General features: G+C 40.0%; 1 protein-coding gene across 1 annotated transcript; it reads right to left on the reverse strand.

Annotated features, from left to right (window-relative positions):
- On the reverse strand, window positions 1,767-4,469 carry LOC109831399. Its single transcript, XM_020398724.1, has 2 exons — window positions 3,026-4,469; window positions 1,767-2,047 (listed from the first exon to the last, which is right to left on the reverse strand). Exons 1-2 carry the CDS (start codon window positions 4,467-4,469, stop codon window positions 1,767-1,769), a joined length of 1,725 nt encoding a protein of 574 aa, XP_020254313.1.

The following is a 16,359-nucleotide window of genomic DNA, read 5'->3' on the forward strand; positions in this document are numbered from 1 at the left end:
GAAAACGAAGGCACTTTGCTCCAACAATTTTCATTCAAAGTATTCCAGACCACACGCAGCAGTTTAGGTCTGAAAACTTTGAAGGGGGTCTTGTAGACGGTAAAAAATACCTCTATGATCTACATGGAAGTTGCCTACGAGAAGAGCTCGCACGTCCAGTTCTCTGCACGGACCTAAACCGGTGACGTTCGACTGACTCAAGTCCAGGTCGCCTACACGCGTCGACTCGCCAGCACGATGTATGGTCGATCAGATGGCGGAATTCGCTCTTCGCTCAACTCGCCTGCCCGAGTTCGGGTCGGAATCACAGCAAGCCCCAAAACCCGTCAGCTACAGACTGGGTATCCACTACCCCACGTGCTGAGATGGACCTTCCCATCTCTCTCGACCCGAAGGGAGAGAGAGCACTGTACCCCAGGACCGTCAAAATGGCCGCCCACATTGCACACAGCGCAAAAGACTGGACAGGCGTCGAGTCAACCTGAGCATTCATAAATGCGACTCACCTCGGCTGTCTGAGCCAAGAGCTGGATCCGTCGGCACTCGGCAAGCTGGCTAGACCCACTCGAGTACTGTACACCTACTTCACCGCCTCTCCTGACCGGAAAGGAGAAAGCGTCGTGCTCAAAGCACGCCGGGCGGTCACGCACAGTACAAGTGATCGGACAGACACTTCATCGATCTGCGAACTCATAAATGCGGTTCATTAATGCTGGTCAAATCCACTCGGATAGCAGTCGTTTGTTGCCTCACATACAAGAATGGGCCTTCCCATCGTAGGTGACAGGACATAGAGCACAATCCCTGGAATGACCGTTCATGGTATCGAGGAACGGCGAGACGTCTCTGAAGAGGATGTGGTCACATCCCACAATTCAAGGAGAAGTCAAGCTGTCCTTCTTTCATTTAAAAATCCCTTCCAGCACGATGGAAGAGAGGTCGCAAAACTTGGAGAAAAAAGAGTTGAGACCAAGCTGTTAGCAAATCCTTGCATTACAGCACTGCTGCCTAGTTCCGAGCTCCGATCGCCGACGAACTAAGCAGACCCGAACTCCATTGCCCCGAGCTTCTACTGCGAACTGAAGCTCTCCAGCAACCTCGTTCAAACGGTCCAAGGGAAGCAGACTCGACCCGAGCATCGAGCGAAGCGTCCTATAGCCACCTAAAGTCCCCACACAAAACAAAGAGGGCCTTCCCTCTGCTTCTGTTGTAAACATTTGATTTGTTAGTTTGTAATAAGCTTTCTTATAAATACAAACGAAACTCCTTTCTTCGGAAGAATCAAATTTTCACCCTACAAATGGTTGCATGTCCTCATGCACTCATCAACCCATGTGAATGTGGTCCCACATTTAAATGACTGGAGAGGGATGTGCCACCTCACTACCAATCACAAATTTTGTGTTTGGTTGTCGGGCACGCTTCCGCACGGCGCGCGACACATTTAATGTGTAGGAAGAAGTAAACTTAGTTTAAATCTATCTAATTGTTAGTAGAATTTGTCAAACTTTTTTTGATGCCATTGATAATCATTTTGAGAAGATATTCTAGTTCTATGCTTAAAACTATGGAACCATCAACTGGGCATGTGAATTGTCACTAGGAAAAAAACAATTCGATCTATGATCTGATTGTAAAGGCAAAGAATACGTAAACTAATATACCAATTTATTATTCATAAACCTGGAAATCTCTCAACTCATACATATGTTGCTCACAATATCCAGTATCTGCACTATATCACCCCTTTTCTTTTTGCTGGCGCTTCACACATCCACCTTCGCTTCGTCCTCACAACTTGTTCCACTGATCTCATACTCGATGTGCTCAGCTCGGCCAAATCGTCCAGTGGTAGCCAGCATCTTCTCCTGAGCCTTAGGTTTCTGATTCTTCGGCTTCTCCTCGCGGAACATATTTTGAAGATTAGGGAAGTGAGGTCCCTCACACATGCTCGTTTTCTTCTCCATACTGGTGATATACGCACAATAGTCGTCTGAGCTCTGGTTGAGGCGTCGCGTCTGATGAGGAGCCATCACTGATCGATCTTCTCTGTGTAAAAATGATGGATTAATTGAGAGTTATCGGAATTAATTAAGTTTGGGTCTCTTTTTATAGAAGACCGGACGAGGGGAGAATATATTCACTGAAATGATATTTATAAAGTTGTGGAAATGCCTCAAGTTGTCAAAAAAAGTTTTAGGTGATTATATTCTCAATCGACCCTTTTTAAGAATAAAATATCCGCTCGATCAGAGGGTCTATCCATACATGCAATTAGGTGATACTACAGGTGGTCTATCCGCAGTTATTGTTAAAGCCTATGTCCATCAAGTCATGAACCCATATACATGCAAGTTTTAGGTAACCGCATTTATGCTATGCTGTAGACGTTACATGTTCACTCCTCTTATATATCCTTGAATAAGGAGAATGATGCTATGTTTGTGAATTATACATTTCTTTGTCCTACAAATGTTTTTTTTTCTCTCCCTTCATATAATTGCTTTATTGTTTTTTAATGTTTGAGAAATGTTTCTTGATAACTTAGACCAGTTGTATGTAGGAATTAAAGTTTTAGTCACGACTCATACAAAACATTATAAATTTACACTACTACAAAGAAGGCCTGCCCCAACGGTTGTAACCGTTGGGGCAGATAGTATCCCCAACGGTTGGGACCGTTGGGGCAAATAAATCACCCGTTACAGCAAGTGGCGTTGGGGCTGAAACTGCCCCAACGGGTGTAATTTCTGCACCAACGGTTGTACCCGTTGGTACAAGTAAAAATATAATTAAATATTAAAAAAAAATTAAATCATGAAAAAATTGGCACCAACGGTTACAACCGTTGGTGCAAAAAACAGCACCAACGGTTGTAACCGTTGGTGCAAAGAGTTGCACCAACGGTTACAACCGTTGGTGCTGTTTTTTGCACCATTGCACCAACGGTTACAACCGTTGTTGCACCAACGGTTACAACCGTTGGTGCATATATTGTGCATTAATTGTCGATGCTCTGTAGTACCATCAAAGTGAACATCATCATCCCTATAGAGATGGTCTTCTTTCAACATACGTCGATGACCACAATAACATATCTTTTTGCTAAAAGGCAACCATGTCGATGTTGTATCCACGTGGCAATATGGACATGCTTTATAACCATGTACAGAATATCCTGATAGCATTCCATATGCAGGAAAATCATTAATTGTCCACATTAAGGCTGCACGCATTATGAAGGTTTCCCCTTTATCTGCATCATATGTCTCCACACCATCAATGAATAAAGACCGTAACTCTTCGATGAGAGGTCGGAGATAAACGTCGATATTATTTCCCGGTGAACTGGGTCCATCAATCAAAAGAGGCATCATAAAATATGATTGATCCATAGCCAGCCACGGTGAGAGATTATAAATCATCATTACAACCGGCCATGTGCTGTGTGGATTACCATTAAAACTAAAGGGGCAAAAGCCATCACTAGCTAGTCCGAGCCTGATATTACGAGGATCCTGACTAAATATTGGATGTAACTTGTCAAAATTCTTCCATGCAGGTGAATCTCTTGGATGACTCATTTTGCCATCTTCACTTGGAAGAGCACGATCATGCCAGGTCATTGCCACCGCTGTCTTCTTACACTTGTAAAGTCTCTGCAACCTCTGTGTAATAGGAAAATATCGTACTACCTTGAGAGGTATGTTATTCTTGCTAATATGTGCCTTCTTCTTATATGTGCACACTCCACAAGTAGGACACTCCTTCTTATATGAGTTTTCTTTCCAATATAGTACACAATCATTGGGACATGCATGCATCTTCTCACAATTTAAACCCAGATTAGACATTATCTTTTGAGCTTCATACCAGCTATCAGGGACATTGTTCCCAACAGGCATAGAATCTTTTAGGAATTTAAGAAGCATCGTGAATGACTTGTTGCTCCATTTGTTTAGGCACTTAATCTGGAAAAGTTGAACGAACCATGACAGCGTGGAATGTTTTGCATTCTCATAAATCGGTCTCCTAGCATCATTCATGTACTTCTCATACTCATCTACATATTGTTCTTGTCTGGGAGGACTATCTTCAACATGATTAGGGTCACCGAAAGCAACCTCTACCATTTCCTCCATCTCCTCTTCTGGAAACAAGTTAATATCGTCAACTTCTTCTTCTTCTTCTTCGACATTAATAGGAGTTAGAATTTCTCCGTGATATACCCAAGTTGTATAACCTCTAATAAAACCATACTTGACATTGTGAAGTTCTACATCTTCCTCTTTGCGATGCAAAGTATTCCCGCAATGGCTACACGGACAAAGAATCATGCCACGTTGGATCTTATCGTGTTCACGTACAAAGTTTATAAAAGAAGCAACTCCTTCAATGAATTCAGGCTTTGTACGTTTTTCACGATTCACATACATCCAGTCCTTAACTCTGATATAGTCACGAGCCATGATAACCTAACCAAGACAGAGTTAGTGATAACAACTCATAAATTAAGCACGCTTGCACTAATTTTCAGAAAATTATAAAAACTATATAGTTTGGTATAAATAAATTTTATTTACTTGTTTAAATTTAATCACAATTTTCATAAATGTGAAACATACCTAGTGCATCAAATATTTATTATGTGTATGAAATTTTCACATAATATATGCTTACCAGTTATATTTCAAGCAGTAAAAGAATATAGCAAAAATCTAACAGTGACTACCAATTACCTCTTAGAAATTAAATGATAACAACTGGCCAATTAAAAATTAAAAACTCGATCTAGACATTAGCTTGAAATTAACACAGTTACGATAAGATTGTTCAATATTTTTTACTGAGGTAAAGCAGAAATGAATGGATTTATGTAATTTCATCGCATACATAATACACACTTTGATAGATGCACATAGCTAGTCTGTACTTATCCCCTGTAGACTTAAAGCCTCTTCAACACGTATATATACACACACATATGATATCGAAAAGGCTTTACTACTTGCTGGTAGGCCTGCAAGTGAGTCCCGATTACATGCTCTTGAACCAGGTTATTCTGATCTGAACTCAAAATTTAGACTCATGGATCATATGCAGGTCTGAATTTTAGATCTGAAACTCCTCCTAGATAATGGTATGAGCCTGTAACATTTGTATGAGACTCAATAAAACCCAATAAATCCAAAATACCCAATGAAGTTTAGTTTAAAAGTGCGAACGCATTGTTCAATAATGTCGACCACAATGGGTCCAACTTGAATCCGACCCACACAAATGCCCAACCCGAACAAGACCCACCTAATGATGGTGGGTATGGGTACGAGAAATAACGTGTTGTATTTGGATGCAGTATGTTGCTTGGCCTAACAGGTTAAGTCATTTTATGTGCTTAATGCCAGTGTAATTGCTAGGTTATAATAGGGGTTATTCAATAGTTTTTTATCGTGAAAACGCCGCATTTAGATTCTCACTTCTGCCAACGTTATGAAGCTATACATCATAAGACTATTGTTGCAGAAAACCATGACTATTGGGTTGGTTTTAGTAGTTCAAATACAACTACATGCTTCCATCATTTTAAAAAAATAAGGAAGGAAAAAGACAACTATATGTCCCAGGTAGGGAATAATTGTATTTAAGGGTTAATTGAGGATAGACCTCTCTCGTACTATAGCCCAAGTGTGGATATTTCTCTCGTCATCAGTAAAGACCATAGCTTGTTCATAGTGTATCATCATTGCTGATGTTAGTGTTTCTTTCCTCCCGAATACTTACCTCTTAGAAATTAAATGATAACACTGACTACCAATTACCTCTTAGAAATTAAATGATAACAACTGGCCAATTAAAAATTAAAAACTCGATATGTCACAGGAAGTTAACATACTGCACAAACTCAATCATGTCAATATTATAAGCCTCCATGGAATTTGTACAGGAGAAGAAAACTGCTATTTAGTCTATGAATTCATGGAGAATGGGTCTCTGAAGGATTGGCTCAAGAATCCTAACAAGCAGTAATGTTCTCCTTAACGGGAAATTGAGAGCTAAAATAACAAATTTTACACTGGCAAGATCATCAGACTGGAGAGACCGTAGATCGAGCTGTGAGAATGAAATTGAGAGTTAAGAGGACTTACAAGTCAAGTGTCCGGCGAAGATGAGGAGGAGGAGAGGCGGCGAGGTTCGATTTGGGAGGAAGAACTAGGGTTTTTTTTGGGGATTCGGCGGAAAAGTACAGGTCGACGGCGGGGGCGAACTTCAGGGCTCGATGGCGGCGGCGATCTCCGACGGAGGTAGCGAACTGCGACGAAATGCAGGTCTCGACGGCGCAATGCAGGCTCGACGGCGGCGACGAAATGCAGGTCTCGACGGCAGCGGCGACGAACTTCAAGTCTCAGGCTCGACGGTAGCGGCGACGAACTCCGATCAGAGAAGCGGCCGGCAGCGGCGACGAACTCAGGGGGGACCGATTTTTTGATGAGAGAGAGAGAGAGAGAGAGAGAGCGGGGGAGGGAGAGAGAGATCGAAAACGGGTCTTTTGGGGGTTTTGGGGGGATTTCTTCGTTTTTTCTTTTTTTTCGCGAAAAAGAATGGGGGGAAAATTCCCTCCGTTGGCCTTTTAGCCAAATCCACTTTGCCCCAACGGGTTAACCCGTTGGGGCGGATAAATCCAGCCCCAACGGTTGTATACACCCGTTGGGGCTGGTCATCTTTTTACTAGTGTTAAGCAAAACGATCAGGTCGCAAGTAAGTCGAGCTTGTTTTCTAATCATACAAAATCCGTGCGAGTATGCAAAATCTCGTATCTTATGGCGGCAAAATAACTGCGGCGTGAACCTCACAAAACTTCTCTTTATATTTCGTAGTGCGTACGTGACCACAGAAGAAAAAAGAACCCATTAATATTTAAATAAATACTATAATAATAGACTGAATAAAATGTTAGGTAATTTTGATCTTAAAAATAAATTCGATGCTTTATATGTAATTATCTATTCTTTCAGGAACTATTTCAACTAATGTTAGGTAGTTGTGCACTCATTTTATGATAGGACTTTATTCAAAAAAATTTATATTACTGTCTATGCTAAAACTATCGGATAATCGGAACTTGAACTGTAGTTGTGCACTGTTTATAATTACAAAAGCCGCAATTAACTTTTTTATTTTTGTTTTTTAGCTTTAGTCCGAAACCTCCCTTCATTTCTTTTTTAGCCTATATTGCTTTTCAAAGTTATTTTTCTTGCCTTTAAACTCAACAACTATCCATTTATTTTTAACTTCACCAATTTCAAAAGTTTTACTATGATTGTTCATGTATAAATTCATACTTTCATCTCAACTTACTTTTAAACTCACGCATTTCCAAAACTAGTTAGATTGCACGTGCAATGCACGTGGTCGAATATCATGGTTATTTAAATTGATAAAAATAGAATAAAAATAAGAGAGAAAATAAAGTTATTTGCGGGATTGATTATCAACACAATAATCTCTCTTTCAAATGAAATGTTGTCATTATTTTTTTCAACCCAGACTGTCGCCACGTGATCTACTATTTGTGAGTTATAAACACATTGATCTAGTACAATATCTTTGTTTATTAGAATCTTAAAGCCTTTAAAAGATGAGTGATCAAGTCAGTTCAAAAAAAAAAAGATGAGTGATCATTCAATTCGCAAATGAATTTTTCATATGAATTTATTTGTAATATGTCCATTAAACTTTTAGTTGTCGTTTGACTCATATTCACATTAACTTTTAGCTGTGGTTTCACTCATATTTACATTATCTAATATTTTTATTTAATTGTATAGCTCATTCTCCGTACCATAGAAGTAAAACTGAAAGTATGAATACTTATTTTCTTGTAAAATTAGAGCAGAGTGATTATGATATATTTTACCAGGTACTTTAAATATAAAAAATCTCTTTGATGCAAGGCCCCTATCAGATCTTACCACAAACAATGTAAATGGAAAATGCTATTATAACTCACTTACCTGGAGCAATTATATTGTATGTAAGACATATACAATAGTTTCATATATTTTCTGGTTCTGACTGCAAAATACGCAAGAGTGGTAGTCTCGTGCATTTTCTGATTTTAATTACTTTTGTAATTAATGTTCTCTAATTACACGGGACTATTAGTCCCATGTATTTATTTTTTGAGAGAAAAACAAGGGGTATACCCTGTTCATTAAAACAAAAGTACTTTTACAAAAGTAGGATACGAACTGTATCCGTTGAAATTAGTAGATAGAAAAAGTAATTTCTCTAACTAGGGATGTATGACCTTCTTCTTTCAAACATCCATGAAGGTGAAGAGAGGCCCTTGCCGTCATTCACCGTTGACATGGATATAAGAAAGAACCAAAGCTGATCATACATATAGTAGGGAGAAATTAAACTTTCTATAGACTAATTGAATCAAACCAGCATACTACAAAAGAGTTATTATATACAAAACACATATGAAACAACTGATAATACTTAATTAGACACTGCTGCACCTCTGAATAGGTTTATGTACTAAAGTCGCTGCTAGCTTAAGTGCAGCCTTCCCTCCACCAGAACCTGACCATTCATACAAACCAGAAACACCTGAGTTAATGAAATCAGTAGTAGAGAAATTAAACTTTCTATGATTGTTCATGTATAAATTCATACTTTCATCTCAATTTACTTTTAAACTCACGCATTTCCAAAACTAGTTAGATTGCACGTGCAATGCACGTGGTCGAATATCATGGTTATTTAAATTAATAAAAATAGAATAAAAATAAGAGAGAAAATAAAGTTTTTTGCGGGATTGATTATCAACACAATAATCTCTCTTTCAAATGAAATGTTGTCATTATTTTCTTTAACCCAAACTATCGCCATGTGATCTACTATTTGCGAGTTATAAACACATTGATCTAGTACAATATCTTTGTTTATTAGAATCTTGAAGTCTTTAAAAGATGGGTGATCATTCAATTCGCAAAGGAATTTTTCATATGAATTTATTTGTAATATGTCCATTAAACTTTTAGTTGTCGTCTGACTCATATTCACATTAACTTTTAGCTATGGTTTCACTCATATTTACGTTATCTAATATTTTTATTCAATTATATAGCTCATTCTCCGTACCATAGAAGTAAAACTGAAAGTATGAATAATTATTTTCTTGTAAAATTAGAGCAAAGAGATTATGATATATTTTACCATGTACTTTAAATATAAAAAATTTCTTTGATGCAAGGTCCCTATCAAATCTTACCCCAAATAATATAAATGAAAAATGCTATTATAACTCACTTACCTGGAGCAATTATATTGTATGTAGGACATATACAGTAGTTTCATGTATTTTCTAGTTCTGACTGCAAAATACGCAAGAGTGGTAGTCTCGTGTATTTTCTGACTTTAATTACTTTTGTAATTAATGTTCTCTAATTACACGTGACTATTAGTCCTATGTATTTATTTTTTGAGGGAAAAACAAGGGGTATACCATGTTCATTAAAACAAAAGTACTTTTACAAAAGTAGGATACGAACTGTATCCGTTGAAATTAGTAGATAGAAAAAGTAATTTCTCTAACTAGGGATGTATGGCCTTCTTCTTTCAAACATCCATGAAGGTGAAGAGAGGGCGTTGCCGTCATTCACCGTTGACATGGATATTAGAAAGAACCAAAGCCGACCATACATATAGTAGGGAGAAATTAAACTTTCTATAGACTAATTGAATCAAACCATCATACTACAAAAGAGTTATTATATACAAACCACATATGAAACAACTGATAATACTTAATTAGACATTGCTGCACCTCTGAATAGGTTTATGTACTAAAGTCGCTTCTAGCTTAAGTGCAGCCTTCCCTCCACCAGAACCTGACCATTCATACAAACCAGAAACACCTGAGTTAATGATATCGGTAGCAGAGAAAGATGTGTTTTCAAAAACATATTTATTTATTGATGTCCATAAGAACCAGCATACTGTAGAGAAAATAGATCGCCATATAACCCTATCAGTTTTGTGTAGAGATTCAACAGATGAGAAAAGATCATATAGTGATGTTGGCCACATGAAAGGTAGATAGTAGTCACTGAAATGTTTCCACACTACTTTGGTGAGAGTGCATGAGAAGAATAAATGATCACTAGTTTCAAGATGTATATCACATAAAATGCATGTAGAGTCACCATGCCAACCTTTCCTTATAAGATTATCTTTTGTGTGAAGTCTGTTCACGGATAAGAGCCATGTGAAGAACTGAATTTTACTTGGCATAACTGGATTCCAAACCACTCTGTAGGTGGCAGATAAGAGCCATGTGAAGAACTGAATTTTACTTGGCATAACTGGATTCCAAACCACTCTGTAGGTGGCAGATAAAATTCCTCTGGAGTTAAGAAAGCATAAATATATTTGACAGAGAATGAACCATTAGTTTTTAGAGACCATATAGGGATGTCAACATGTTTGGTAATACTGTGTAAACCAATTAGATTCATGAGCTCAAGTTTGGCAGAGTAAGAAAAAGACGAGATGCTTCTCTTCAAAATTGATTTTTATACAAAATTGACCTCTTTGCTGCCAGTGTTAATGGTGTGGCAAAAAATAGGTCAATTTTGTTAATTCTTATGTAAAATAGTCGATTTTGCTAATATTTTTAAAAAGTGATCTTTTTAAAAATTCTCCTAAAATAAACTGTTAATTCAAAATATGAAATAGGTGAAAAGACCTAAACATTCTTGTGATTAATTGACCTATAAATAGGAAAAAATAACAATTAAAATAAAAGTATATTTAAATTGAATCTAACAAGGCACTTCATGAATGAAGCATGAAATGGATCTAAGAAATTATTAAAAGGGAATTAAAGAAACTAATTAAAAAAATATGAGATCGAGGGATAGAGGGAGAGAAGACCTCACCGACATGAATTCTATTTCTCTTCGAGTGTGAGAACAAAATTGGTGGAGAATGAGCGAGGAGAAAAGTGAACAGAATACGCGACAAAGTGGGTGTGCTTATATAAATAGGTTATTAAGATATTCATCCTAAAATATTAAATACATACATGTTAATCCCTAACATCTTTGTAATTGCTCATTTATAATGATATTACTATTTAGTATTAAATCAATTTTATTATATAAGATTATATATTCTTTTTAATAAATTATAAAGTATATATATGGAAACCTCGACGCTTATAGCCAGTAGTTAGACTCCACAAAATAGGTTAACTTTACATTGTAGTTTGCTATTGGTAATACTGTTGGCAATGCCATTACTTTTCCTTTTTATCTTATGTAATGCCCCGCCCTGGAATCCCGGAGTCGGTACGCTATTAGATCTGATGGACTGACCTCACAAACCACCATATGTCTTTTCAGCATGTTTTGTCCTTGTAGGCTGTCTAAAAATCACAATAGATAGCTGATCCCCATCAAAACACCGATGATGGAAGTTACAATCTGACGACTTCCAGAAGGCTATAATTTGAAGACTTTCACGTAGATCGCTGAAGGTTACAATCTGACGACCTTCACGACAACCGATGAGAGCTCTAGTTTAACAGCCTTCACCATCAACATCGAGAGTTACAATCTGACGACTCTTGCATATCAAAGAGCTAAAGTAAAGATTACAAAATGACGATCTTTGCAACGCTTCGACAGAAAGAGACTACAAATCAATGGTCTCTTCAAATCAAGACGTGGAAGTCCTCCCCGCGTACCAGCATCAAGATGCGCCGCGTTCATAGCCACGAACGCAGTTCAAATGCAGCTCCAAAAGTTGCAAACGCAGCTTAAATCGCCACTGGACGTAGCTTGCAAACGCAGCTTAAATCGCCACTGGACGCAGCTCTATTCGCTGCCCGACGCAGCTCAACATCGCTGCACAACGCAGCTCAACATCGCTGCACAACGCAGCTCTATTCGCCGCCCGACGCTGCTCAACGCAGCTCCAAACGCTGCCCAACGCAGCTCTATACCGCTGCCAAACGCAGCTTTCATCCGCTGCAAACGCAGCTTCCAGACGATACGTTCAAGCTTCCAGACACCGCGTTTGAATGCAAAATTCATGCCAGAATGCAGGATCTGCGTTTGACTCGTTCAAACACGAGCTGAACGGTTTCAAAACCGTTTCCCACGATCTGAGGGGATCACAACTCCACTCAGGAGTGATTTAAGGGGCGGTTACATCCCATTAGCCCCACTTAGGAGCGAATTAAGGAGGTGGTTACACCCCTTAATCCCCTATAAATAACAACAAACTCAACAGAGTTAAGGATCGGATTTTTGATAATCAGATCGAGGAGTTGGATCGGTTGGAGCTTTTGAGATCGGCAACAAGATCTTCTTCATCCTTGGCTTATAACCGACTTTCGGTTAAATCAACTCTTTCATAATTATTTTCGGTTCCAACAACTCTATCATTAGAGTTTGTTACTTGTTCTGAATCACAAAACTCGACAAGAGTTATCAACCGGCCAAGACAGCTGTTCCAGTGAAGTATAGATATTCGGATCGTCAACGAGAAGCAAACTCGACGCGAGCATTCGAGGGAGGCATCTCATCGCCACCGTGAAGAACCCATAATTAAACAAAGGAGAGAATCCAGATCATTCTCTTCTCTTTTGTAATCGGAAATCCAATTGTAACTGAGATTAAAGGAATACAAATCAATTTTCCTTCATTTCTTTTACTGCAAATTTTCCCACAAACAGTCCTCACTCACGCGCTCCCTGGAAAACTTCACAGGGGGTCACACATCCTAGAATTTCTCTAGGCTAAGCACGCTTAACTTTGGAGTTTTTAAGAGTTGGGTTCCCAAAAAGAAGATGCATCTTGGTGGTATGAGTATTCCAATCAAATCTATCAATACTAATCACATCACCCTCTCAAGGGTTAGGGTATTACAAACTCCTCCACTTAAACTTGTAACGTCCTCGTTGTGCCAAATCATTGTAAGCGTATAAAAATGCCTATAGGTTCCTACACACAGCTCGGGACGAAATGCAGACGATAAGCGTCATCATCCAAGTCAGGAAATAATTATCTGGCCCCGTGAAAGCTAGCAAATATACAAAGTGAGTCATTGGAGTGTACAAGTCATCGGAATGACGAAATACACAATACAAGTTCGGAAAAGTCAGAAAGAGTCGAACACCTCAAAGTGGACTGTAAAATGAAGAGGCATTTAGACCATGCTACAATTTGAATCTGAAAAAGTTTAAAACATAAAAGTTATAGATCTCTTCGTCAGCTTTCCAACGCATCTTGAATCAGCTTAATCGGAGGTTGTACGAAAGAGTTAATGTCAAAATACCGAAGATGTCTCAAGTCCGACCCGCTACAGTCCGACCCGCTACAGTGCCCGACCCGCTACAGTATCCGACCAGCTATAGTCCGACCTGCTACAGTTCAGACCCGCTACTGTCCGACCCACTACAGTGTCCGACCCGCGCTACAATGTTCGACCCGCTACAGTATCTGACCCGCGCTACAGTGTCCGATCTGCGCAAAGAAATAAAGTCTTGACTATGCTGTGATTTGAATCTGAAAAGTCTCAAAACATAAAAGTTGTATATCTCTTCGTCATCTTTCCAACGCATCTTGAATCAGCTTAATCGGAGGTCGTACGAAAGAGTTAAGACCAAAATACCGAAGATATCTCAAACTGACCCGCACAGCGGCAAGTCGGATCAGTCCGACCCGCGTGGCGGCGGGTCAGATCAGTCCGACCCGCACCCAGAATTGCCCGTAACCTCCAAAATACATTTTTAGGCTGTCTCGATCGGTTTCTTCTGTTCCAAAGCATCCTAACTGACTTGATATCATCCCCAAACGTGGTTAGACTGTTGTTAACTGAAGATAGAGCCAAATCACTCGTTCTCATCCAAATAACCGCTTCCGAAGCTTATAAATACGAGCCCGGGGCCTTCTTTCAGCGGGGGAATTAATGATCAAGACGAGGAGGTGCTGCCGGATTGAGGAGTCAAAGGAGCATGAATTTCAGTGAGGGTTAGCGAGATCCCGGCGAACTCCAGCATAAAGAAGGAGCTATTCGAAGGATCTGAAGCCCGATTCCACCGTTCCTTGAGTTAGGCTTGGTCTTAATCTCGAGAAGAGCCCTGATTTCGCTTGGTCGATTTTAGCGCTTCAAATCAAACACTTCATCTATTCGACGAAACAATGAATAGATTGAAGGTTGAAGAAGTTAAGAATTGAGGTGGTTTAAGGTCACTCTACGAAATTGAGGAGATGGCCTATCTTATCCAAAGCATTTCAGACTCCTCTATAAAAGAATGAGTCTGAAATACTTTAGAGGGGGTATCTGTAGGCGTATAAAAATGCCTATAGGTTCCTACACACAGCTCGGGACGAAATGCAGACGATAAGCGTCATCATCCAAGTCAGGAAAGGATTATCTGGCCCCGTGAAAGCTAGCAAATATACAAAGTGAGTCATTGGAGTGTACAAGTCATCAGAATGACGAAATACACAATACAAGTTCGGAAAAGTCAGAAAGAGTCGAACACCTCAAAGTGGACCGTAAAATGAAGAGGAATTTAGACCATGCTACAATTTGAATCTGAAAAAGTTTAAAACATAAAAGTTGTAGATCTCTTCATCAGCTTAATCGGAGGTCGTACGAAAGAGTTAAGGTCAAAATACCGAAGATGTCTCAAACCCGACCCGCGCTACAGTCCGACCCGCGCTACAGCCCGACCCGCTACAGTCCGACCCGCTACAGTCCGACCCGCTACAGTTCCGACCCGCTACTGTCCGACCCGCTACAGTGTCCGACCCGCGCTACAGTGTTCGACCCGCTACAGTATCTGACCCGCGCTATAGTGTCCGACCCGCGCAAAGAAATAAATTTTTGACTATGCTGTTATTTGAATCTGAAAAGTCTCAAAACATAAAAGTTGTAGATCTCTTCGTCATCTTTTCAACGCATCTTGAATCATCTTAATCGGAGGTCGTACGAAAGAGTTAAGGCTAAAATACCGAAGATATCTCAAACTGACCCGCACAGCGGCAAGTCGGATCAGTCCGACCCGCGTGGCGGCGGGTCGGATCAGTCCGACCCGTGCCCACGCGGGTCGGATCAGTCCGACCCGCGCCCAGAACTGCCCGTAACCTCCAAAATACGTTTTTAGGCTGTCTCGATCGGTTTCTTCTGTTCCAGAGCTCCTTCTGTTTTCCCTTATCAATCGGCTTTTTTGGTACAGAACCCCCAGCGTCTTGGAGCTATTCTTCAGCTTCTTAAGCATTCTGGTTGTAGTCCCTCAAGTAAGCTTTTCCTGATCGAGTGCCAGGGTTGCCTTCTGGGTATGCCGCCAGGATAATCCTTTCTTCCTCTGAATCGGTAAGAGGTTTGAGGTGATCATCATCCTCATTAATAGAGGGGCTAATCATGTTAGATGACTTAACATTTCCTCCCTTCTTTTCGGATGTGGTTTTCGTCCACTGTCGATCTTTAACTAGGTCGGGATGTACCCGCATGATCTCCCCTTTTGGGGCAGTACCAACCCCCTGTCCTTCTGACTGTGTAAGTCAGTATTTTTCAGGTGCATTTCTCCTTTATGAATGAGGACAACGCCATCTGCAGTCGCCACTGGAGGGAAGTCACCGAATTGGATCGTTATCATATTGGTTGATACGATCTTTTGTTCGGGCTTCAAGGTGAGCACATTAGCATTCACCAAATTTTGTAGGATGTCTTTGAAGACATAGCACTTTCTGGTAGGATGTCCTAAGAACCTGTGATAACGGCAATAATTAGGATCCTCTACCTTCCCTGCTTCATCCGGTTTTCTGATTTCGGAAAGCTGCAGCTTGTTGTTCTTCCGAAGTAATTGGAACAAGGTGTCCACATACTCTTCCTTGAACGAGTACTGCTTCGGTGCTCTTTGCTGATTTGGTGTCTTGTCTTGCTTAGCAGGTGGTGGTGCTCGCGTGTTGACGTCAGCCGCTAAAGTTGCCTTTCTCTTGGTTCGAGGAGCATTGTTCTGGTTACGTTGCTGTTGTGGCTTAGGTTGTGTCACTTCTTCAGCTTTAACTCGAGCGACAATTTCTTCGGCTTGTTCTCCTTGCAAAACTAGTTGTCTCTAGGAGCGACATTCTGCTACCCCCATCTGAGCAAGGAGCTGTGTCTACAAATTGTGTCTGTAAGTTTCAACCAAAGTTGATTGGGTCATACCTGAAGGGCATCGTAATGCCATGCTGTGGAATCTTTCCACATAAGTCTTGATAGATTCTCCCTTCTTTTGCTTAGTGACGAGAAGGGTAGGGACCGAGACTTCCGTATCATCCTCGAAGAACCTGG

Source organism: Asparagus officinalis, chromosome 2, assembly GCF_001876935.1.
Source record: "Asparagus officinalis chromosome 2, Aspof.V1, whole genome shotgun sequence".
Lineage (NCBI taxonomy): Eukaryota > Viridiplantae > Streptophyta > Magnoliopsida > Asparagales > Asparagaceae > Asparagus > Asparagus officinalis.

Bases quoted from the DNA above. Each gene is read 5' to 3' on its own strand.
- LOC109831399 (XM_020398724.1), bottom strand. From the start codon at position 4,469: ATGGCTCGTGACTATATCAGAGTTAAGGACTGGATGTATGTGAATCGT. The intron at 2,048-3,025 runs GTACTACAGAGC...TTTTACACAGAG, and splicing joins TGATGATGTTCACTTTGATG to AAGATCGATCAGTGATGGCT.